Genomic DNA, 22,631 nt, shown 5'->3' on the forward strand with positions numbered 1-22,631 from the left:
TATACAGTGGTAATTGTGATTTTAATGTGCATGTTCCTGATAACTAAATGATGTTGAACATATTTTCAGATACTTCTTGTCCATTTGAATATCTCCTTTTATGTAATATCTGTTCAAATGGATATAGATTGTGGTATATTCATATGATGAAAAAGTACTCAGCAATAAAAAGGAAAAAAAACCCTACTGATTCATGCAATATGTACATTTAGAATGTGTGTATGATATTGTATGTAAACTATACTCCAATACAATTAATTTAAAGAGTAAAAGCAATATGTTTAGTAGTACCTGGTATGTACTTTGGCCCAGGGCACAGTAAAACTGTGGGGCCCCATATTTAAAAAGTATTGAGAATTTCAAGACAGTGACAGCAGAGGGAGTTTGTTATTAAATTCCTGGTAATAGACAGTGCACAGCAGGTAGAAAGTTCCAGTAAAGTTCTATTGAATGAATTTAAGATCTTAGTGCTCAGCAGTTTCCATTTGAGAACAGCCTAACACCTCTTCCAACGTCTGCTGTTTACTTCACAGACCTGAGGAAAGACTAGAATTCTGAACACAATTTTTAAAAAACTGCTGGTTGTTAAGTATGATAGAGAAAAGTACTGAGTAAAGTTGTTTTAAGTTTTCTAAAGATATGAAGAAATAGAGCCCAAACACTAACATGAAGAAAGAACAATTCAGTCGAGTGGGTGGAGGTTATACAGGCACCATGAGGTACAAAGGAATTTTGTCCTTTACGTAGTCTGTATTGTCAGTCACAGGCTGACCTACAGTGGCAGTGTTACACCTTCCATGGGCTAGGAAACAAGCTAAGGAATGGGGATGTACAGAGATAAAACAGGTACATACAATTGTGCAATGGTTTGTCTTCTTTAGAAATCAGTTTTAGATCATGTTCCAGTTATTAACATTTCTAATATTTTGTTCCATCATAACTCAGTGTACAAAACATAAAGCAGAATTCTCGTGTTTTGGAGGAGGTGGCATAGTAGTTTTTATATAATCCACTCTGTCACAGACATTTCATTGGGAGTTTGCTCCTGTGCTTTTTAACTAGAGTAGTTATTAACAGAGGCACTGGGACTTCCTTAAACAATGGGTTATGGACTGGATGTGTCCCTCCCAACCGCCCATATTTATATCCTGAAGCCCTACCTCCCCAGGATGGCTGTAATTGGAGTAAGGAAATAATTAAGGTTAGTGAGGTCATAAGGCTAGAATCCTGATGACAGGATTAGTGTCCTTATAAGAAACCAGAGAGCTTGCCTGTTTTCTTGCTCCTGATGCACCAAGAGCCCATGTGAGGAGGCAGTGAGGCCACTTTCTGCAAGCCAGGAAGAGCCTTCAACAGAAATGAAAACCTGGAACTTCTAGCCTCCCAAATTATGAAAGGATAAATTTCTGATGTTTAATCTGCCCAGGCTGGGGTATTTTGTTATGGCAGCCTGAGCTACTATAATATGTAATATTTTATGAAACCTTAAACAAAATATGCATAATCTGCATATTAAATACAACCTAATCAGTTACATAAGGTGGACAGCCTTGTAGGGTGACAACAGGATCTATATGGAGACACCTGGGTGGCTCAGTGGTTGAGGCTCCCTTTGGCTCAAGGCACGATCCTGGAGTCCTGAGATTGAGTCCCAGGGAGCCTGCTTCTCCCTCTGCCTATGTCTCTGCTTTCTCTCTCTGTGTCTCATGAATAAATAAATAAGTCTTAAAAAAAAAACAGGATTTATATGTATGTAGTGATAGTATGAATGTGTGGATCCTAAAATTTTGGGAAGTTCATATGGCAAATTATCCCTAAAGGAAATTTACAGTGATTCTACTTTATCACTCCCTGTCCTAAAACAGGGGTATTTTTTTTTTATTTTAAAAAGGAAAAGTACAGTTTTAAATGATTAAAGCTATCCTGTAAATATAAATATTTAAAATGCCTGTCATGGGGCAACCCGGGTGGCTCAGCGGTTTAGCCCAGGGCCTGATCCTGGAGACCCGGGATCGAGTCCCTCGTCAGGCTCCCTGCACGGAGCCTGCTTCTCCCTCTGCCTGTGTCTCTACCTCTCTCTCTCTGTGCATGTCTCTCATGAATAAATAAATAAAATCTTTATTAAAAAATAAAATAAAAGGTCAGGTGGCTGCGTGTCACTATGCCTCTCATACTATTCAACAACTTATTTTAGGAACGAAAGTAGTAAGAGATGAGATGGCAGTGCACTAACAATTGAATAAAGTTTACTGGAAAAAAAAAATGGCCAAAAAGTTTTGTTATACTTGTTTCATTGTAACTTGGTGTAAAAAAGATAAAGCAGGATTCTCCTGTTCTGAAGCAGGTGGAATGGTAGTTATAATTATTTCACTTATTTCACTTAAGCCAGAGTCTTCAAAATAATATTAAGCATGGCTAAGAAGTTGGGGAATAGACATAACTAAAGAAGTGATGAATGAAGTGCTAACAAGGAAGACTGTACATTTTGGGGAGGATTGAAAGAGGGTGGTAGTAATTGGTTATTTCCACAATAATTGTGGTATTAATTCTGGGGTGAGACTGTTTGGGTCTGATGTCTTGCTATGCCAGTTACAAGCTACATAAACTTAGCTTATTACCCATCTAAACCTCAGATTGATCATTGGAAAATGGGAAGAATAATAGTGACCATCTTATATGTTAGCAGGGATGATTAGTGGCATAATGTACAGTAAGCATTTAGCACAGTACCTGCAACATAATAAATAAGTACTACCTCTGATGTGAATAACGTATTACTGCTGCTTTTCAAAAATTACATTAATGGGGCAGCCTGGGTGGCTCAGCGGTTTAGCGTCACCTTCAGCCCAGGGTGTGATCCTGGAGACCCGGGATCGAGTCCCACGTCAGGCTCCCTGCATGGAGCCTGCTTCTCGCTCTGCCTGTGTCTCTGCCTCTCTGTGTCTTTCATGAATAAATAAAATATTTTAAAAAGTTGCATTAATGTAATTCCAATCTACGTGAATATGGGTATTTTGAAATAGACTGATGTAACTCAAAAACAAAAAAATGAGGGAAAATGTCAAATTTTATTTATTTTTGCTTATTGTAAAGATTGTCTTTAGACTCCAGCCTGCCTTTCTCAGGTATTTGTCTCAAAGTCTTTGTTCCAAAATTCATCCAAGGAGTTCAGTATGTGGGATATGGCTGTTTTCCTGATATCCACAGTTAACTTTAGTTGAGGCTATATATCAATGAATTTTCTATCTTGCCTACTTGTAGTTTCTCCCATTTCGGTTCACTGTATCATAACTGTCAGCATGTCCCACTGTCATACCTTTATTGAGCTTGTCAGATGCATGTGATAAAACTATGGCTCCAGGGCAAGTCCACAGATTTCATTTCTCATAGGGAAGAAGTTGTATGCTGACATTCTCTTACAAGTCCTCCAAAGTTCTGCTTCTCATTTTAAGAAACTCTGCCTTAAATAATCAAACAAAGACATCTGCCAAAAACATTTGGCTCTGCAAATAGCAAGTAGATTTGTTGCTCCTGCTGTAGTTGGCAAATGGTAGCTAAAGAAGTAGAATCTGGGGAAGCAAAATGTCTTGTTATGAGAACTCTCTGATAAAGACAGGAATCAAAGGAATTTTAGAACATTTCTAAGCCAAAGAAATAAAGATGGGAAAACTGTTCTTGAAAAGTCCAGTATAAGTGTGTAGGGCACAGTAAATAGTAGGTCCTTAGTATTTTATGAATTAGAAGTCATGGTACTCCTGCTGCAGAGAATGCTAAATTATTTCTTTTTAGCCTTGACCTGCAATCCCAGAGTAGTAAGTCATACATAAGTTGATGAAATCACAAAATGGTATTTCATCTTGTGGGGCACTGTTTGGTCTTAAGTGTTTTCGCATCAAGTGTTCTCTGTTCATGTTTGAACTATGTTGGTTCATATACTACGGTATATGGTACTTATACTAATAGTTAGGATTCTGTTAAAGTGCTTGAAGAAGACAACAGAGACTACTAAGGGGGAAAAATGACTGTTGGAAATTTGTTTAGGTCATCCAGATGTATTCATACTTACAGATAGGTTAGAGACAAGAGACATGCTTTAGAAAACATACAAATTCTAAATGCAAGTTCCTATTTCATTTTCAACGACTTTATTGAGAACATTTTGCAAATTAGATTTTACAATTTAACATTTTACAATTAGAAATTTTATCTGCTACTACATAAGTTGCAAACTTTTCAAAACACTACAGAAAATCCTTTATTTCTTTGGATTTTTCTGTTCCATGCTGAGCTCCTGAGATATATTTTTTCTTTCAGCTTCATTTTCATCTTCCTGTGAAATAAATTTTAGAAAACATTAAAATATAAACTTTAGGGCATTTTATCAGCTATACTTAATACATTTTTCATTCTGTTTCTCTGAAGAATTAACTATGGTGATTCTGGTAATCCTAGAAAAAAGGCTAGAAACAAAATGGTAAAATTATGTAACATTCAAATATTTACAGTGGATGTTCTCTTATACTACACATTCACTAAAATTTGCTATACGTTTTTAAAGGCAACTTAATTAATGACCAAAAAATTACTTTTGAAATCCCCTGCCCACAAAAAGTGTCCTTTTGAAGGAGGTGAATCAGGTATATTTTTACTTCACTGTTTGATAAAAATAAATTTAACTTCTGAGACACTTTATGTGCTCCAGCATAGTGTTTTTGTCTCATCTAGCATACTTCCTTGACAGGTCTGCCAATTTTCCAATTACTTGTACCACCATATGTTATCTGAAGATCAGTCAGCTCTAAAATAGGAAACATGGGCATGTCAGGCTATCGAATGCTTACAATCTTCTACAGTTTCGATTCTAAGTGGTGGCTTCATAATTCACAGCAGATTCCTGTGAAACATGGTGAATAAATGAAGTGACTTCATAATGTCAGTCTCCATAGGAATGAAGTGTATCTTGTGTTCAATATTAAATGATGACCTCCAAAGCATAATGAAGAATATGGAAAAATATTTCATCTTACAATTTGTAACCCATTTCATCATCTATATTTCTTCAACAATACAAAGTATAAAGCAGTCTTGTTTTCCTAATATTTCTAATATTTATCAAGATCTTTAATTTTTATTAACTGAAGGTAAAAAGCACCGTCTCTTCTATTGAATTAATTAAAGCATGAAGGGAAATTTCTTAAGTATCTCTAGACAACAGTAATACCAGTATCATCAAATACATCACCCTCTATCTCTGAATCATATAAAACCAAATTCAAGTAAATAATTGTTGAGCTCTGCTTTAGTAAATTGACATTATCAAGTAAATGCAAATCAAGGCATATATATTTGTTTCCCATGAAAAACCACATCCTTGCCTATAAACATTAAGATGGAGAATGCTTCCTTTATACACGGACTCTCTCGAAGCTCGCCAGCATCTGTGATTTAGACTTTTGTCAACACCAGAGAAGTGGAGAAATTATCAATATTATTATCCAACTGGAACCATTTATAAATACGTGGCATACAAGAGATGGAGTTTTGAATGTCATTTTGGCAATGTAATATTTTTCTAAGCATAATAGGCACTGTATGTTTAATTTTTTTCCAATTTCTCTTTACTGAACAGAGATATTATTATGTTCGACTCACTCTTAAACAGGTAGCTTCCACTAGTGGACATGAGTTTCTAGAGATTATTACATTTTGCTTAGATCCTAGTAAAAAGCCATCTTGCTCTGTACTTTCCACTGTCTTCTTCGAGTGAGACATTGACAGGAAGAGTTAAATCAGCAGGTAAAGGGCAAGACATTTTCTGTTAGGTAGCACTGAATTTAGTTATATATTCCTCAAGGCAGGGCTTTTTTTTTTTTTTATATTCTTACCATCAACAGGGCATACTTAGTATAGTTGGAATACAATAAATGTTTTCTGAATTATGTGTAACAGTGGAGTAAAAAATGAATAAAAGAGAAGTCTGCCTAAACTAATATGTAACTTGGAAAAGCATTCTTCTTAACCAATAGACTTACTAGAACAGTACTGAAAACAAAAATAAGCAAAAATGTTTGAAGCAACATTAGCCAAAAATAGCCACTATCAAGCTCATATCCTTTGATTTATAAGACAGGAATGGAACCTTTTTTATGTGCACAGTCTAAGTTCCCACATTGACATGATGTACTGGTTTAATAAGCTTGGTTATCTTACTTTCCCTAGCAACCTTCAATAATGCTCTAAGTCAAAATAATGCTCTAAGTCAAAATGGAAATGTAAAGGCTAATAACCCTGAGGACTAGGAAGTATCTATACACTTTCATATTTAACTAAAATTCTTATGCCAGCCTTCTTGTTGAATTGTTTCTGTAATAATTGACCATTGAACAACACAGTTTTGAACTATATAGATTTTTTTTCAATAAATACAGTACTGAAAATGTATTTTCTCTTCCTTCTGATTTTCTCAGTATTTCTAGCTTACTTAACAAAGTATGTATTAATCAACTCTTTATGTTATCACTAAGGCTTCTGGTCAATGGTAGTCTATGTTAGTTAAATTTGGGGTGAGTGAAAAGTCACATGCATGTTGTTGGCACACTGAAGCCCCCCTGCATTATTCAAGGGTCAACTGTAGTTTATAAATGCATGTCTCTTGTAACATTGTCTCCTGTTCAGGACAGGTGAAGAACTGTTCCACATTTTTCTTTATGCTGAGGACATATCCTACCTTTTTATGCCTTTAGACTATTTCCATAGATAACAAGATCCACCCTCTTTTTTCCTTTGTACAAGAATAATCGTGATTTGGATGAAGGGGAGGAAAAGGCATTTAACCCTAACTGCTGGAGTATAACACACTGTAACTGCTATAGTAGAACACCATCAAAATAATGAAAATAACAGTAACAGACTAACAGATTTTATTATTATAAATAAAAACATTAGGATTAGACACAATAAAGCTCCAGAAAGGATTTTAGAAGTTGCTTTGTTTGTTTGTTTGTTTTTTGTTTGTTTGTTTGTTTTGTTTTGTTTTTTGTGTTTTTTTTTGGAAGTACTGATTTGTGTTTCCAGCATTACAGGTCAACTTGTATAAGAACTTTATAAGCAATTAAGATTAATAAAATCATTAAAATAGCTCAGGCAGCAAACCAAATATCATTGACAAATGATTGCATAATGAATAAAACTGCAAAGAAAGGAAGCTTTTTATCAAAGTATTTCTTCACTATTAGATATTAAGGGCAGGCAAAAATTTCTTCTGATAAATGGCAGGTTTTTGTTACTCTTTGCTGAGATACGACATCTGTTTGTTTCCCAGTGAAAGAAGACCCTTGCTACACGGATCATTTTCTTAGTGACAGTCCTGACAATTTTGACATTTGTTTCATGAAGTGTTCTGAGCAGTGAGCAAGAAAATGTACCCTTTGGGGCCACTGGAAAGTGTAGACAGGTTTACCTCTTAACTTTGAAGCTTGCTAATTCATACTCCAGAAAACATGTTGTTTGTAACAACACAGCAAAGCTACTAGTTACCTGTGGAATTTCAAGAATACCCACTCATGTAACAAGTTAACAACAGTAACTAAGGTGGTTCTTTAGCCTTCTTGTTTTTACACTACAGCATTGTTGTTGTAAGGAGAACAATAATTTCTAGGCATACACAGACCATGTGATTATGGTCTAATACTCCAGGTGGCAACACAAGACTGAAAGAGAGTTATTCTAACAGAGAAATCCATAAAAACACTGCCATTCTTATCTAAACTAAATCCATCTTACCACTGAATAAAACTTCCAAGATTTTGGTTAAATACTATTCAGGCTTCCAATATCAATTGGAACAGAGGTGCCGTCAATTTTCCTTATTACAAAATTGTCTTAGTTCCCATAAGAGTTCTAAGAATTGATGCCAATTAATCCAACCTGTCCATCCTGCTTTCCCTTTCTCTTAGGAGGTAACCAACTCCAAATAAAGGGCAACTATTTTAGCAGCTGGGATTTCTACTGTTCAGGTAATATTTTGACTCAAATTAGTCTGTACAGATGACTTTGTTTTTACCAAATTGTAAATGATTTCTTTTAAAGTACAGAGACAACTTATCCCATTGATTCTTTTTTTTTTTTTTTTTTTAATTTTTCTATTTGACACAGAGCACAAGCAGAGGGAATAGCAGGCAGAGGGAGAAGCATGATCCCCAGAACCCTGGGATCATGACCTGAGCTGAAGGCAGACACTTAATCGACTGAGCCACTCAGTCGCTCCTGGTTCTCTATATCTTTAAAGACTTTGAGTACCTCTATAGAGCAGATATCTGTCAAATACCACCATACCCAAGTGATCAAGATTAACATCATCAGTTATACATATTAACACTAACCATTTGCTGTGATGCACAAAAAAGAACACAACTCTGGTCTGTGGTATCCTTCCTAAAAGTGTATAACCTCAATCTAATAATGAGAAAACATCAGATAAAAACTCTATAAAATAATTGAACAGTAGTCTTTAAAACTGTCCAGGTCACGAAAGACAATACAAAGCTTGAACTATCACGGATGGGAGAAAACTAAAGGAACATGATGACTAAAGGCAGTGGGTGGGCTCCTCGACCATAAAAAGGATATTTGTGGGAAAACTGACAAAATTTAAATATGGTCTATGCGGTAGCTAATAGTATTTTCTTGATGTTAATTTCCTGATTTTAGTAACCTACTTTGGTTATAGAAGCTGGTAGCTACAGCAAGCTGGATGCAGGACAAATGGGAATTATTTGTGCTATTTCTGCAGTTTTTCTCTAAGTCTACAATTATTTCAAAATAAAAAGGGCAACTTAATGAAGGTTTTCCTAAATTCAAAATAAGTATCATGTACATGCAGGGATTTTGTGGAAAAAAATTTAAGCCATCCATTATAGCTGCCTACACTGAAAATATACAGCTAAAAGAGTTTGCTTTCCATTGTTCTACTTAAAATTCCTTTTGTAAGTATCTCTAATGTTAATAATGTTGATGCTCTTAATTTTTATTCCTTTGTGCTTTCATGTGTTTTCTTACTGAGTATGCATTACTCTTACACAGAACATAAGCTTTCTTTCAATAAATGCCTTTATAATCTGGCCATTTGAACTATTTCCAGAAGTAAGTATAATGGAGGTCAGTGTTTACAAAGAGAATGGTTTCAGTTGTTTTTACTTAACTGAATTTGCTATTCATAGCAGACAGATACATGGTAGTACAACAGTAAGATGAAGCGAGAAGGTGCAGCAAGCATTAACTTAATGTATTTTTAAAAAAGATTTTATTTATTCATTTATGAGCAACACAGAGAGAGAGAGGCAGAGACATAGGCAGAGGGAGAAGCCTGAAGTGGGACTCCATCCCGGATCCTGGGATCACGCCCTGAGCCAAGGGTAGATGCTCAACTGCTGAGGCACCCAGGCATCCCAACTTAATGTATTTTTATTTTCGTATATAATCTTTATATTTTAAATATTCCTTTGGCCAATTAGAGAAGAGTTGTTATAGTTAGATTCAAATCAATAGTCAAAATTATCTGTATGCTTTAACAATGGTCTTTTAAAAAATGTTAGTGTATATATATATTTACGTATGTATATATGCATGTATGTATGTATGTATATAGCTTCTGGCAAAAAATATGTACACCTAACCTGTTATGTTAGCTATAGAATAAGTGTCAAAAAGCAAAAATACTGTTCCAATCTGTGGTCAAAACTGCTTTCTTTTATTCACTTATTAAAGCATATTCCAGATATAATTCTCAACAGCATTTAAGATTGTGCTTTTAATACAGAAAATATGCCACTGCTGCACAATGAGGAAAAAATTTATCTTAATAACTGGAAAAATACTGATGATAATGAAAATGTTTTAGGCAAAATGGGCACGCTGCATGCCTCAGACTAAAATTAATTAGAGATTTTAATGTTTTACAATTCCACCATAATTCTTTAAATGGTGCATTTACTTCATAGTAATAAACACTTGGATCATTAAGTAAAGTGCAAGATGTGTGTGATGTGCTACATTTAACAACCTTTGGGTCTTTTTTCTATACTTCTGCATTCAGTTTTCCAATGCATTGAATAAGCAATTGAAGACCACAATTAAATTTCCTGACTTTGCATATCTGAGATTCTGATTTCATTTAATACAAAAGGCAATTAATCTACCATTTTACAACTGAATTCCAACTTTAGTGGGCCATGATAGATACTGAAATGAACTTACAAGAAATGCTTAATTAAATATACTGTAAAAAGCATAAGATGGTTTTTTTTTTATGACAGAAGTTGCATATTTAATTAGAAAGTGCAGGCTATATTATAAAATTAAAGTAACTTGGGGATTCTTAGTAAACCTAGCTCAAACACTTATGTCATTCACAGAGTGGAGTTATTTTGTAAATTTCTACCTTTTTTTCTCTAGTGATTCAAACAAGAAATCATCAAGGAGATTTCCCTTTATTTAACATTACAAAATCATATCCCTTATTTTATTAGCAAGTAAGATAGATAAAAGGGTGGTCACGAATATCTAATTTCATGTATAAGAATATATGAACAATTCTATTTCATTTGTTAGGCACTTACCTCCAATTTGTGATTTTGGAGCAGACCTAGTGGAGTAGATTTGCTTTTCTAAGTCGTTAGTTCCTCTAGCCACTTTTTACTTGGTGGTGGCTTTTGGAAGCATGGAGAATGGGGAAGTCAAAAATAAAACATTGGATTTCCCACATATAATTTGGGACTCTCTCTAGAAAGAAAGGCCCTAAGACTGGCATAACTATCTAGAGAGGGTATAATTATAGTAAAGGAAATGAAGATCAGTGAGTGGAAGGTGAGAGTTTGGCAAAATAGGTAGGGTAAAAGAAAGGAAATGAATGGCAATGTTAAGTGTGAGCTATAGTAGACTCTTAATGAGCATAAACCCAATTCTATGGGTTTACATCCTTATATCTTCCCATAAACATGAGAAAAAAGCACAACTTCCATAGTGTGAATTTTTGGGTACTTCAGATATGTTTAAGATATAAACCTTTTAGGGCTAAGAATACCACCATTCTCTATATGTGGAGTTTATGGCCTTGAAAAAAAAATTCTCCTTCTCTAGTAGAAGTCTAATTTTGGGAAATAAGCATAGAAACGTATGCTAGATTCTATATTAGAAGCCCCTAACTTGATAACTCACCCTCATTTATAACATTTTTGCTTTATTTATAAAGACATTTATCTATATTGAGAGAGAGAGAGAGCGCGCGCGCGCACATGAGTGGGGGAGGGGGCAGAGAGAGAAAGAATCTAAGGCAGACTCCCCACTGAGCATGGAGCCTGATGTGGGGCTCAATCCAAGGATTTTGAGATCATAACTGGAGCTGAAATCTAGAGTTGGTGCTCAACCAACTGAGCCACCCAGGTGCCCCCATTTTTGCTTTAGAAGATAATACTTTGTTTAAAGAATTTAGGTTGGTAAACTGGTATGTAGTCAGCAATGATTACAGAAAAAAATAAAAGCAAAAACAAAAACACCCCAAATTCCATAATGAGCCAACATAAATATATTTAAATGAGGATAGCAGAAACCCTATATTTTTCCATGTTTTTTTCCATGTATATTTTCCATGTACATTGTTTTTATTTACTTATTTTAGCTGAAGCATAGTTGACACAGTATATTAGTTTTAGGTGTATAACATAGTGATTTGACAATTATATTCATTATCCAGTGCTCACCACAATAAGTATAGCTACCATTTGTCACCATATAAAGTTACTAAAATATTGACTACATTCCCTATTCTGTACTTTTCATCCTCATGACTTACTTTATAACTGAAACTCTGTACCTCTTTGTCCTCTTAACCTGTTTTGCCATTCCTCCACACCCTCTCCTCTGGCGATTATCAGTTTGTTCTATTTAGGAGTCTGTTTCCGTTTTGTTTGTGTGTGTTCATTTGTTGTTTTTAGTTTCCACAAAAAGTAAAATCTTATGGTATTTATCTTTCTTTGACTTAGTGTAATAACTTCTGGGTCCCTCCATGTTATTACAAGTGACAAAACTTCATTCCTTTTTCATGGTAGGGTAATATTCCATTGTGTATATTACCACAACTTCTTTATCCATTCAGCTATCCATGGACACACAGGTTGCTTCAATATCTTGGCTATTGTCAACAATGCTGTAATAAACATAGGGGTATTTGTATCTTTTTGAATTACTATTGTTCTTTTCTTTGGGTAAATACCCAGAAGTAGAATTACTGTGCTGTATGTTTTCTCTATTTTTTAACTTTTGGAGGAAACTCCATGCTGTTTTCCATAGTGGCTGTGCCAATTTATATTCCCACCAACAGTGTACAAGGGTTCCTTTTTCTCCACATCCTTGCTGACTCTTGTTATTTCTTGTCATTGTGATAGTAGGTGGTATCTCTTCGTGGTTTTGATGTGCATTTCCCTGATGATCAGTGATGTTGAGCATCTTTTAATATATCTATTGGCTATCTGTATATCTTCTTTGATAAAATGTCTATTCAGGTCCTCTGCTCATTTCTTACCTGTATTTTGTTTTGTTTAGTTTTTAGTATTGGGTTTTAGGCGAGAGAGAAATATATATATCCCTTATCATTTGCAAATATCTTCTCCCATTCAGTAGATTGTCTTTGTTTCCTTTGCTTTGCAGAATAGTTTTATTTTGATGCAGTCACAACAGTTTAATTTTGCTTTATTACCCCTGCCTTAGGAGACATACTAGAAAAATGTTCCTAGAGCTACTGTCAAAGAAATTACTGCCTGTGCTCTCTTTTAGAATTTTTATAGTTTCAGGTCTCACATTTAGGTCTTTAATCCATTTTGAGTTTATTCTTGTATATAATGTAAGAAAGTGGTCCAGTTTCATTATTTTCCACATAGGTGTCCGGTCTCCTCAATATCATTCATCTCTCTTTCTCATTGCATATTCTTTCTTCTTTTGTTGAAGACTGACCATATAATCATGGGTTTATTTTTGAGCTGTCTTTGGTTTCATTGATCTATGTGTCTGTTTCTGTGCCAATACCATACTGTTTTAGTATAGCTTTGTAGTATAGTTTTAAATCTGGGATTGTGATACCTCCACCTTTGTTCTTTCTCAGGATTGCTTTGGCTATTTTAAGCCTTTTGTGGTCTCATACAGATTTTAGTATTATTTGTTCTAATTCTTTGAAAAATCTTATTGTTATTTTGATACAGATTGAATCTCTAAGTTGCTCTGGGTAGGATGGACATTTTAATATTATTAATTTCCAACTGATGACCATGATATATCTTTCTATTTATTTGTATCATCTTCAATTTCTTTCATCAGTATGTTTTAGTTTTCAAAATACAGGTCTTTCACCTTCTTGGTTGAATTTATTCCTACGTATTTTACTGTGTTCAACACAATTATAAATAGGACTGTCTTCTTAATCTTTCTGTTAATTCGTTATTAATTTATGAAAAAACAATAGATTTCTGCATATTGATTTTATATTCTACAACTTTACTAAACTCATTTATTAGTTCTAATAGTATTTTGCTGGAGTCTTTAAGATTTTCTACATATAATATCAGGTCATCTGCAAATATGAGTGCCTTTTAATGGATGCCTTTTATTTTTTCTCATCATACACCTGTGGCTAGGACTTCCAGTACAATCTTGAATAAAAGTGCTAAGAGTAGACATCCTTGTCTTATTCCTCTTCTTAGAGGAAAATATTTCAGCTTTTCACCATTGAGTATTATATTAGCTGTGGATCTGTCATATATGGCCTTTATAATGTTGAGATATGTTCCCTTTATATCCAGTTTGTTGAAGTTTTAACATAAATGGATGTTGAATTTTGTCAGATACTTTTTCTGCATCTATTGAGATGATCATGTGGTTTTTATGTCGTATAGAATGTTGGTTGATTGAACCATCCTTGCATCCCTGAAATGAATCCCATTTAATAGTGGTAAATGATCCTTTCAGTGTATTTTTGTATCTATATCCATCAGGGATATTGGTCTGTGATTTTTTTTGTAGGGTCTTCGTCTGATTTTAGTATGAATATAATGCTGGCATCGTAAAATGAATCTGAAAGCATTCCTTCCTCTTCTGATTTTTGGAATAATTTGAGAGTAATGGGTAATTATTCTTTAAATACTTGGTAGAATTCACTTATAAAGCCATCTGGTCCTGCACTTTTGTTTTTTGGGAGTTTTTGGATTACCAATTCAATTCTATTACTAGTAATCAGTCTGTGCGGGTTTTCTATTTCTTTCTGATCCAGTCTTGAAAGACTATGTTTGCAAGGATTTATCCATTTCTTCTAGTTTGTCCAATTTATTGACATATAATTTTTCATGGGAGTCTTTTGTAATCCTTTGTATTTCTATGGAGTTGGTTGCAGTGTACTTTTCTTTCATTTCTGGTTTTATTTGAGTCCTCTCTTTTCTTGATGAGTCTGGCTAAAGGTTTATCAATTTTTGTTATCTTTTCAAAGAATCAGCCCTTAGTTTCATTGATCTTTTATACTGTTTTCAGTCTCTCATTTATTTCTGCTCTAATCTTTTTATTTCCTTCCTTCTACTAAATTTGGGCTTATTTGTTCTTCTTTTTCTAGTTCCTTATGGTGTAAAGTTAGGTTTACTAACTTTGTTTGAAATTTTTCATTTCTTGAGGGAAGCCCCTATCACTCAGTGTACCTCTTAGAACCGCTTTTACTGCACCCCAAATATTTTAAACCATTGTTTCCTTTGTGATTTGTCTCTAGGTTATTTTTTATTTCCTCTTTGATTTCTTAATTGACCCATTAACTGTTTAGCAGCACGTTGCTTAGCTTCTACATGTTTATTTCTTCCAGTTCTTTTCTTAGGCTTGATTATTTTATTTAGACTGTTGTAGTTGGAAAAGATGTTTGATATGATTTAAATCTTCTTGAATTTAGTGAGACTTGTTTTGTGGCCTAACGTGATCTATCTTTGAGAATGTCCCATATGCACTTAAAAATAATGTATATTCCTCTTTTTGGGATCCCTGGGTGGCGCAGCGGTTTGGCGCCTGCCTTTGGCCCAGGGCGCGATCCTGGAGACCCGGGATCGAATCCCACATCGGGCTCCCGGTGCATGGAGCCTGCTTCTCCCTCTGCCTGAGTCTCTGCCTCTCTCTCTCTCTCTCTCTCTGTGACTATCATAAATAAATAAAAATTAAAAAAAATGTATATTCCTCTTTTGGATGGAATGTTCTGTATATATCATTTAAGTCCACTGGTCTAATCTACCATTCAAAGCCATGGTTTCCTTATTGATTATCTGTCTGGATGATCTATCCATTGGTGTAAGTGGAATATTAAAATTGTCAAAAACTGTCAAATTCTCCCTTTATGCTTTTTAATATTTGCTTTATATATATATTCAGGTATTCCTTTGTGAGTACATAGGTATTTCCAATTATTATATCTTCTTGCTGGATTAATCTCTTTATCTTCTGTAATACTATTGTCTCTAGTTCCAGCCTTTGTTTTAATGTCTATTTTGTCTGATGTAAATATTGTTACTTCAGCTTTTTTTTCTCCACTTCCATACTCTTATTCCATCCCTTCACTTTTTTTTTTTAAAGGTTTTATTTATTCATTTGAGAGAGAGAGTGGAGAGAACATGAGCAGGGGTAAGGGCAGAGGGGGAGAGGGAGAAGCAGCCTTCCTACTGAGCAGGGTTCCCAATGTGGGGCTTGATCCCAGGACCCTGAGGTCATGACCTCAGCTGAAGTCAGAAACTTATCTGACTGAGCCGCCCAGGCACCCCTCCATCCCTTCACTTTCAATCTGTAGGTGTTTTCAGGCCTGGAGGGAGTCTGTAGCTAGTATATAGATGACTTTAGGGTTTTTTAAATGTATTCAGTCACCCTCTGGCTTTTGACTGAAGCCCTAAGTCCATTTACATTTAAAGTAATAACTAATAGGTATGTACTTATTGCTATTTTGTTAACTGTTTTCTGGTTGTTTTTGTGGTTCTTCTTCTCTTGCTCTCTTCCCTTGTAATTTGATTATTTTATTTATTGTTATGCTTGGATTCCTTTATTTTTACTTTTTTGTGTATCTGTTATAGGTTTTTGGTTTATGGTTACTATGAGGTTTATACATGGTTCATACATACATGTATGTACATATATAAATATGTATATAGCATTTTATAATAAGTTGATGGTCACTTAAGTTTAAACACTTTCTTAAAAAGCACTATCTTTTTATTCCCTTCTCTAAGTTTTATGTATACAATGTTACATTTTATGTCTTTTTATTTCATTTATTCATTGACTAATTTAGGTATCACTGATTTTACTACTTTTGTCTTTTAACCTTCATATTAGCTTTATAAGTGATAGATGTACTACCTTGACTATGTTTGCTTTTACCAGTAAACATTTTTCCTGTCTTAATCATCTTTTTCCCAGTTGTGGCCTTTTCTTTTCCACTTAAAGGAGTCCCTTTGACATTTCTTGTAAGGCTGGTTTAGTGCTGATGAACTCCTTTAACTTCTGTCTGGGAAACTCTTTATCTGTCCTTTAATTCTAAACAATACCCATTCTGAGTAGAGTTTTCTTGGTTGTAGGTTTTTCTTTTCAGAACTTTAAATAAATCATGCTATTCCCTGCTGGCCTACAAAGTAACTACTGAAAAATCAGCTGATACCCTAATGGAGTTTACCTTGTATGTAACTGTTTTCTCTTGTTCCCTTTAAGATTCTCTCTTTATTCTTAATTTTTGCCATTTTAATTATTATGTGTCTTGGTGTAAATCACCTTGGGTTCATCTTATTTGGGGATTTATACACTTCTTGGATCTGGATGTCTGCTTCCTTCTCCTGGCTAGGGAAGTTTTCAATTATATCTTCAATTAAGTTTTCTGCTCCCATGTCTCTCTCTTCTCGTTCTGAGATCCCTGTGCTTGATGTTGTTCCAGAAATCACTTAACGTATCCTCTTTTATTTATTGATTTATTTTTAATGATTTTATTTATTTATTCATGAGAGACACAGGCAGAGGGAGAAGCAGGCTCCAAGCAGGGAGCCCGACGTGGGACTCAATCCTGAGTCTCCAGGATCACACCCTGGGCTGAAGGTGGTGCTAAACTGCTGAGCCATCCAGGCTGCCCTACCTATTCTCTTTTTTAAAAATTATTTTTTTCTTTTTGCTGTTCAAGCTTAGTTGCTTTCCACTATACTGTCTTTCAGATTACTTATTTATTCTGTATCCACTGATCAGCTACTGATTCCCTCTAGTACATTTTTCATTTCAGTATTGTATTCTTCAGCTCTGTTGTTTAAAAAAAAAAAAAAATATATATATATATATATACACACACACACACACACACACACACATTTCTTTCTCTTTGTTGAAGTTCTCACAGAGTTCATCTACTTCTCTCCCAAGTCTGGTGAGTGTCTTTATGACTATTACTTTGATCTCTATCAGGCAGTTTACTTATCTCTATTTGTTTTAGTTCTTTTCTGGGATTTTTGTCTTGTTCTTTCATTTGGAAAACATTCATCTCTCTCATTTTGTCAGACTCTCTAGTTTATTTCTATTTATTAGGTAGGTCAGCCTCATCTCCAGGTCTTGAAAGTAGTGTTCTTGTGTCAGAGGCATCCTGAGATGCCTAGTAGCATAGTTCCTTCTGGTTACTAAAGCTAGGTGCTCCAGGGGTGTCCCCTGTGTGGGCTGCATATGCCCTTCTATTGTGATTGGGGCACAAGTGGGTATGCTGGTGGGTGGGACTTGCCTTCTGACAAGGCAGCGATGACCAGCTGCAACTACTGTGGGCACACTGATAAGGAAGGCTGGATGAGAGACCGGATGAAGCCACTGTGGATACATTGGTGAGCATGGCTTGCCATTAGACTGTCTTTCTGCAATGAACAGCTATGACTATGTGGGTGCACTGATGGGCATGGCTTTGCCACACAGCTGGCTGAGAGAACCAGCTAAGCAACTACTAGTGTGCTGCTGAGTAGGGCTATGTCCTCCCCTCCCCCAGGGCAGGAGTTGCTCTGTTTGGGTGCTGGTCCAGGACAGGGCTGCCTGCCGGGTGAAGCAGGGCAATAGTTGCTCTGAGGGAGGATGAGTCCCAAACGAGGTTGCCTGCTGGGTGTGATGGGTGGAAGATACTTTGGAGGAGTACCTGCCAGGCTGGCTAGGGCAGATCCACAGGGGGAATGCTAGGGTGGGGCAAGTGGTACTAGCAAGGTAGACATCAGAACTGGCTCCCTACAAGACTCTGACCAGCTAGGCTGATGGGAAGTAAGTAAATGGTGCCCACCAATCATTCTATTCCTGGAGAAAGCTTCTGCAGATCCCTGCCTCTAGTCAATAAAGCTTCATATGTAACCCAGGTGCTTTTCAAACTGCTACTTTTGTGCTGGTTCTTGAGCTCAGTGATATAGCATGCTGACCTTTTAATTATTAAGACTCAAGTTTCTTACAGCCCTCTAGCTCTCCTAGAGCTAAGTCCTGTTGATTATCAAAGCAAGACCTTATGGGCGCTCGTCTTCCCACTGGAAGTCCCTAGGAATGGGGGTGCTTGACATAAGGCTTGGTCCCCTCAATCTTCTGTGCCTGTGATACCCCTCTCATTTGTGGGTTGCATACTGCTGGTTTTTGGGTTCTGACCATGTCTCTGTCTCTCCAGCACTCCTCAATGTGGCCTTCTCTTAAAGTCTTTAGCTATGGAAGGTCTATTCTGCCAGCCTTCAGGTTATTTTCATAGTGTGTTGCATTATATGTAGTTGTTTCCTTGGTATATACATGGTGAGCTCAGGATCCTCCTACTCTACCATCTTTCTACCTTCCAGGTAGTACATTCACAAGCTCAATATATATTAAAGTTTATTGTATACTAAGATAAATTTAAAGAGGTTCTTTAGAAAATATTTTTATGTAAATCATCTACCATTTACTAAATGTAACATTTCAAAAATCCCAAATGTGCTAATGACAGTACATATAACTTTCCCCATAAATACTCAAGGAAAAGAGACATTTCTAAATTTATGCTGTTTTATTTTTTAGCCTAAATATACACATACAGATTTAAGTTCCCAGGGGTTTAAAAAATTCTACCAAATTAAAATGAGATAAAAAATAATGCCTAAAAATGTTTGAGATATTCAAGATATATGATCACCAAAGTATAGTTGTCAAGAGATTTCCAAGTTGGATTAAAAAAAAATCAATGATTGGCTCATTAAAATTTTCAGAGATACATGCATTGTTTACGATGACCAGAAATTATTCAGCCATAACTGAGTTTATTATAAAAGCTGGAAAATACTTATACGTAGCATATTTATTTATTCATTAACATAAGCAATAGCCATGATACTGGAATTGGCCACTAGAAAAGTGACTTTATTGGGTATGACAACATTTTGTTTATCCTTCACAATACAATGAGGGGTTTAATGCAACATAGATTAAAAAGACACTTTATAATTTAAAAGAATTTTGTTTTTTGCTTAGTAAGATCCTAAGGTTAATTTTTACCAAAACTAACTTCTGTGCCATTAGAAAAATTATAATCTCTAGCCATTTCATTGAAAACAGAGAGAAAGAGGGAGAGGGAAAATATACTTTATATTTCTTTTGCTGAGTTTTCATATTCTAAAGAAAGGTTATAGCTCAAATGTACCAAATCACTGTCAAAGAAACAATTTATATAAATGGTAATGTTACAACCTTACTATTACTTTAGAGGTAGGTAGAAGACATTCAAAAAGTAAAGAGTACCAAAACCTCCCTTAATGAAAATTATATTATTTATATAATCTGTTATTATTTATAAAACTTGATATCACTGAATGGAATTTATCAAAGTGAAAACTACAGTTTGTATTAGGATAAAAAAATCAGCTGACAGTATTTCACTAATTAAAATTCTTTTAATGTTGCAGTTTCTGAGGCTAGGTAATGTAGATGTTTTAAACTGACAATTTTTAGACTAATAAATAACTTCATATCTAAGTAATAAAATGTCTAGATAGTAGATTTTCAGGTAGGAATTTATAAACTGTCTCAATTTAAGTTGTTTTCAATGTATAATGCCCGTGTTAAGCAGGAAGTAAAAGTATTTATATCAAAAGCCACATCAAATTCAAAGATGGACTTGAGGCTAATATGTAAACAACTATGATATGTATGGGACATCTCTTAACTCGTTTCCAGTTCTCCTCAGAGTGATTAAGCTACAGAATATTAAAGCTGAAAGATTCTTCGAAGATCTTACCTAATCCCCCACTGTATATATGACATACTGAGCACTGGATAGATAAAAACATGAAACCAATTTCTTCACTAGGTTAGTTAGTGATTTAAAACAACTCCCCAAACTGTCTTCCAAACTCAAATGATTTAAAACTACATTATTAAAGAAAAACAGTAATTTTCCAGTGGAGAAACCTGACAAACACTAACCTAACTTGAGTGAGCCAGGTTAACCTCACTAGTAATAGATATTGACATCGTATTTTCTGTCATAGGATGCACTGAGAAGGGATATCACCTCTAGGCTGTGGTAGCCTTGATCTAATCATGAGAAAATACCAGACAAACCCAAATTGAAGGATATTCCACAAAACAAATGAATAATCCTCTTCAAAAGTGCCAAGATTTTAAAAAAGTAAGTAAATGCCACACATTAGAAGACCCATGACAAAATTAGAGGATTCTGTGTCAGAAAAGTTTCACTAGTGGCAAACCTAGTAAAACCCAAATAAATTCTATAGTGTACTTAAAAATATTATAATACAAAGGTTTAGGTTTGATAATAGTCCTATGCTTATACAAGATGTTAACATAAGGAGAAGCGGGATACTACATACTCTCCATACAATTTTTGCAACTCTTAAAATCTAAAGTTATCGCAACACAAAAAGTAAAGACAGATAAGCAAATAAACAAAATCCTTGTTAGGATGATTCAGAAATAAGTATACTTTGGTTTAAGTACTATAAAGTTTTGCACCAAAGTAGTATGCAAAGGTAATCACAGTTATACATAAAGAGGTTTTGGCATTTCCATGATATGACCAGCTCATTATTGACTACACTATAAAGTAGTGCTTTTAGTAAAAACAGTGCTAATAAAATCGTACAATCATTCAATAGTACAGAATAGTGTTTCACCCATGAAGTTCATTGTCATGTTTTTCTGATTCATGCAGTTTAAGAGCCATTAGAACAATATTCAACTGTGATATGGTTAAAATATGACATGTTTTTTATTATTTCATTTCATAGTTTTTTTGGGTAGCAGATGTTCTTATTAATACTGACATGTAATTAATATTTAATAGGGGCCTTCAAAAATAAGTCTGTTATCTAGAGGGAAAGAGGTACTCTTGTTCAACAAAATAAATTTCTCCAAAGAAACATCATTTGATCTAAAACTGACTTAATATGGTACAAATGTTAAAACAAAGTAAAAATATTAGTAAGTAAAAACCTAATGATTAATCAATTGATCTATCTATTCATTTTTGGTAACCCAATAACAGACTTGATTGCATTGATTAAACAATCTTTATTTTATGTTTTAGAAGGGTCTGGAATATACTTTCTCCATTGACTCATATTAAACATTTTTTTGAAAATGATCTTAACTAGAAGTAAATTCTATTCCTAGAATCCTTCCTTTTATTCTCTCACAAAAATTTAATAAACAGTGACCATGTGTTAAGACACTAGGCAAGGTACTGGAAACAACAAAGAGGAATAAAAGGTCTTCCTTTCCAGAGGAGTCCATGTTCCAGTTTGGTAGATAGGCATGCACATAATTACAACGCAATGAAGAAAGTATACCTGACATATAAATGTGAAGAGAAGAAAACTGAACCATGATAATACATAGAGAGTATTTTTTTTAATGATTAATATCCTACAGAGTTGGGCTATGTCATCAAAATAATAAACCTTCCCTTGTGCCCAAAGATTAGTATTCTGAGTCTTTAAAACAAATACTTCTCAACGTAACTTACACAGTTCTTGTATTAAGATAAATTCAACTTCAAGGACATATTTCAGAAATAGATTATGTTTAGAAAGTGAATTTTAAAAACTTAAATCCCAAGTGAACAGATTAAGTTGCCTTAAATATCTCTATTTCAAGTTTAATACTATTTTCCCCAGAGTGAACCTATTAATCTTCACAGTTTTACTGGAAATTAATAGCTCATTAGATGTCCAAGTAAAACATTTCCTATGGCACATTAATTTTTCATGGATTAAAAAACTGATTTTGCTTCAAGAAAAATTAAAAATACTACTTTAGAAAATTCTACACACAAAAATTCTCTAATGGTGATATTTCATAATCAGTGTCAAAAATAACAGCCACGGGATCCCTGGGTGGCGCAGCGGTTTGGCGCCTGCCTTAGGCCCAGGGCGCGATCCTGGAGACCCGGGATCGAATCCCACGTCGGGCTCCCGGTGCATGGAGCCTGCTTCTCCCTCTGCCTGTGTCTCTGCCTCATTCTCTCTCTCTCTCTCTGTGACTATCACAAAAAAAAAAAAAAAAAAAAAACAGCCACATTTCCACATCTTGAATTTGTAGAT

General features: G+C 34.8%; 1 protein-coding gene across 6 annotated transcripts in view; it reads right to left on the bottom strand.

Moving 5' to 3' along the window:
• The window catches only part of PHF14 (PHD finger protein 14), a 233,087-nt gene that overhangs the window by 11,981 nt on the left and 198,475 nt on the right, over positions 1-22,631 (bottom strand). For 4 of the 6 annotated variants that reach the window (XR_012010964.1, XR_012010963.1, XM_072783991.1 and 1 more), the window contains one exon: positions 4,129-4,330. The exons of the other annotated variants lie outside the window; for them this stretch is intronic. Coding sequence is in view for 2 of the 4 variants with exons in the window: in XM_072783991.1 (XP_072640092.1) it covers positions 4,256-4,330 (75 nt within the window). In the remaining 2 variants the exon portion in view is untranslated. Of the gene's footprint in view, positions 1-4,128; positions 4,331-22,631 lie in introns of those variants that run through there. 6 annotated transcript variants of the gene reach the window in all.

Source organism: Canis lupus, chromosome 18, assembly GCF_048164855.1.
Source record: "Canis lupus baileyi chromosome 18, mCanLup2.hap1, whole genome shotgun sequence".
Classification (NCBI taxonomy): Eukaryota; Metazoa; Chordata; class Mammalia; order Carnivora; family Canidae; genus Canis; species Canis lupus.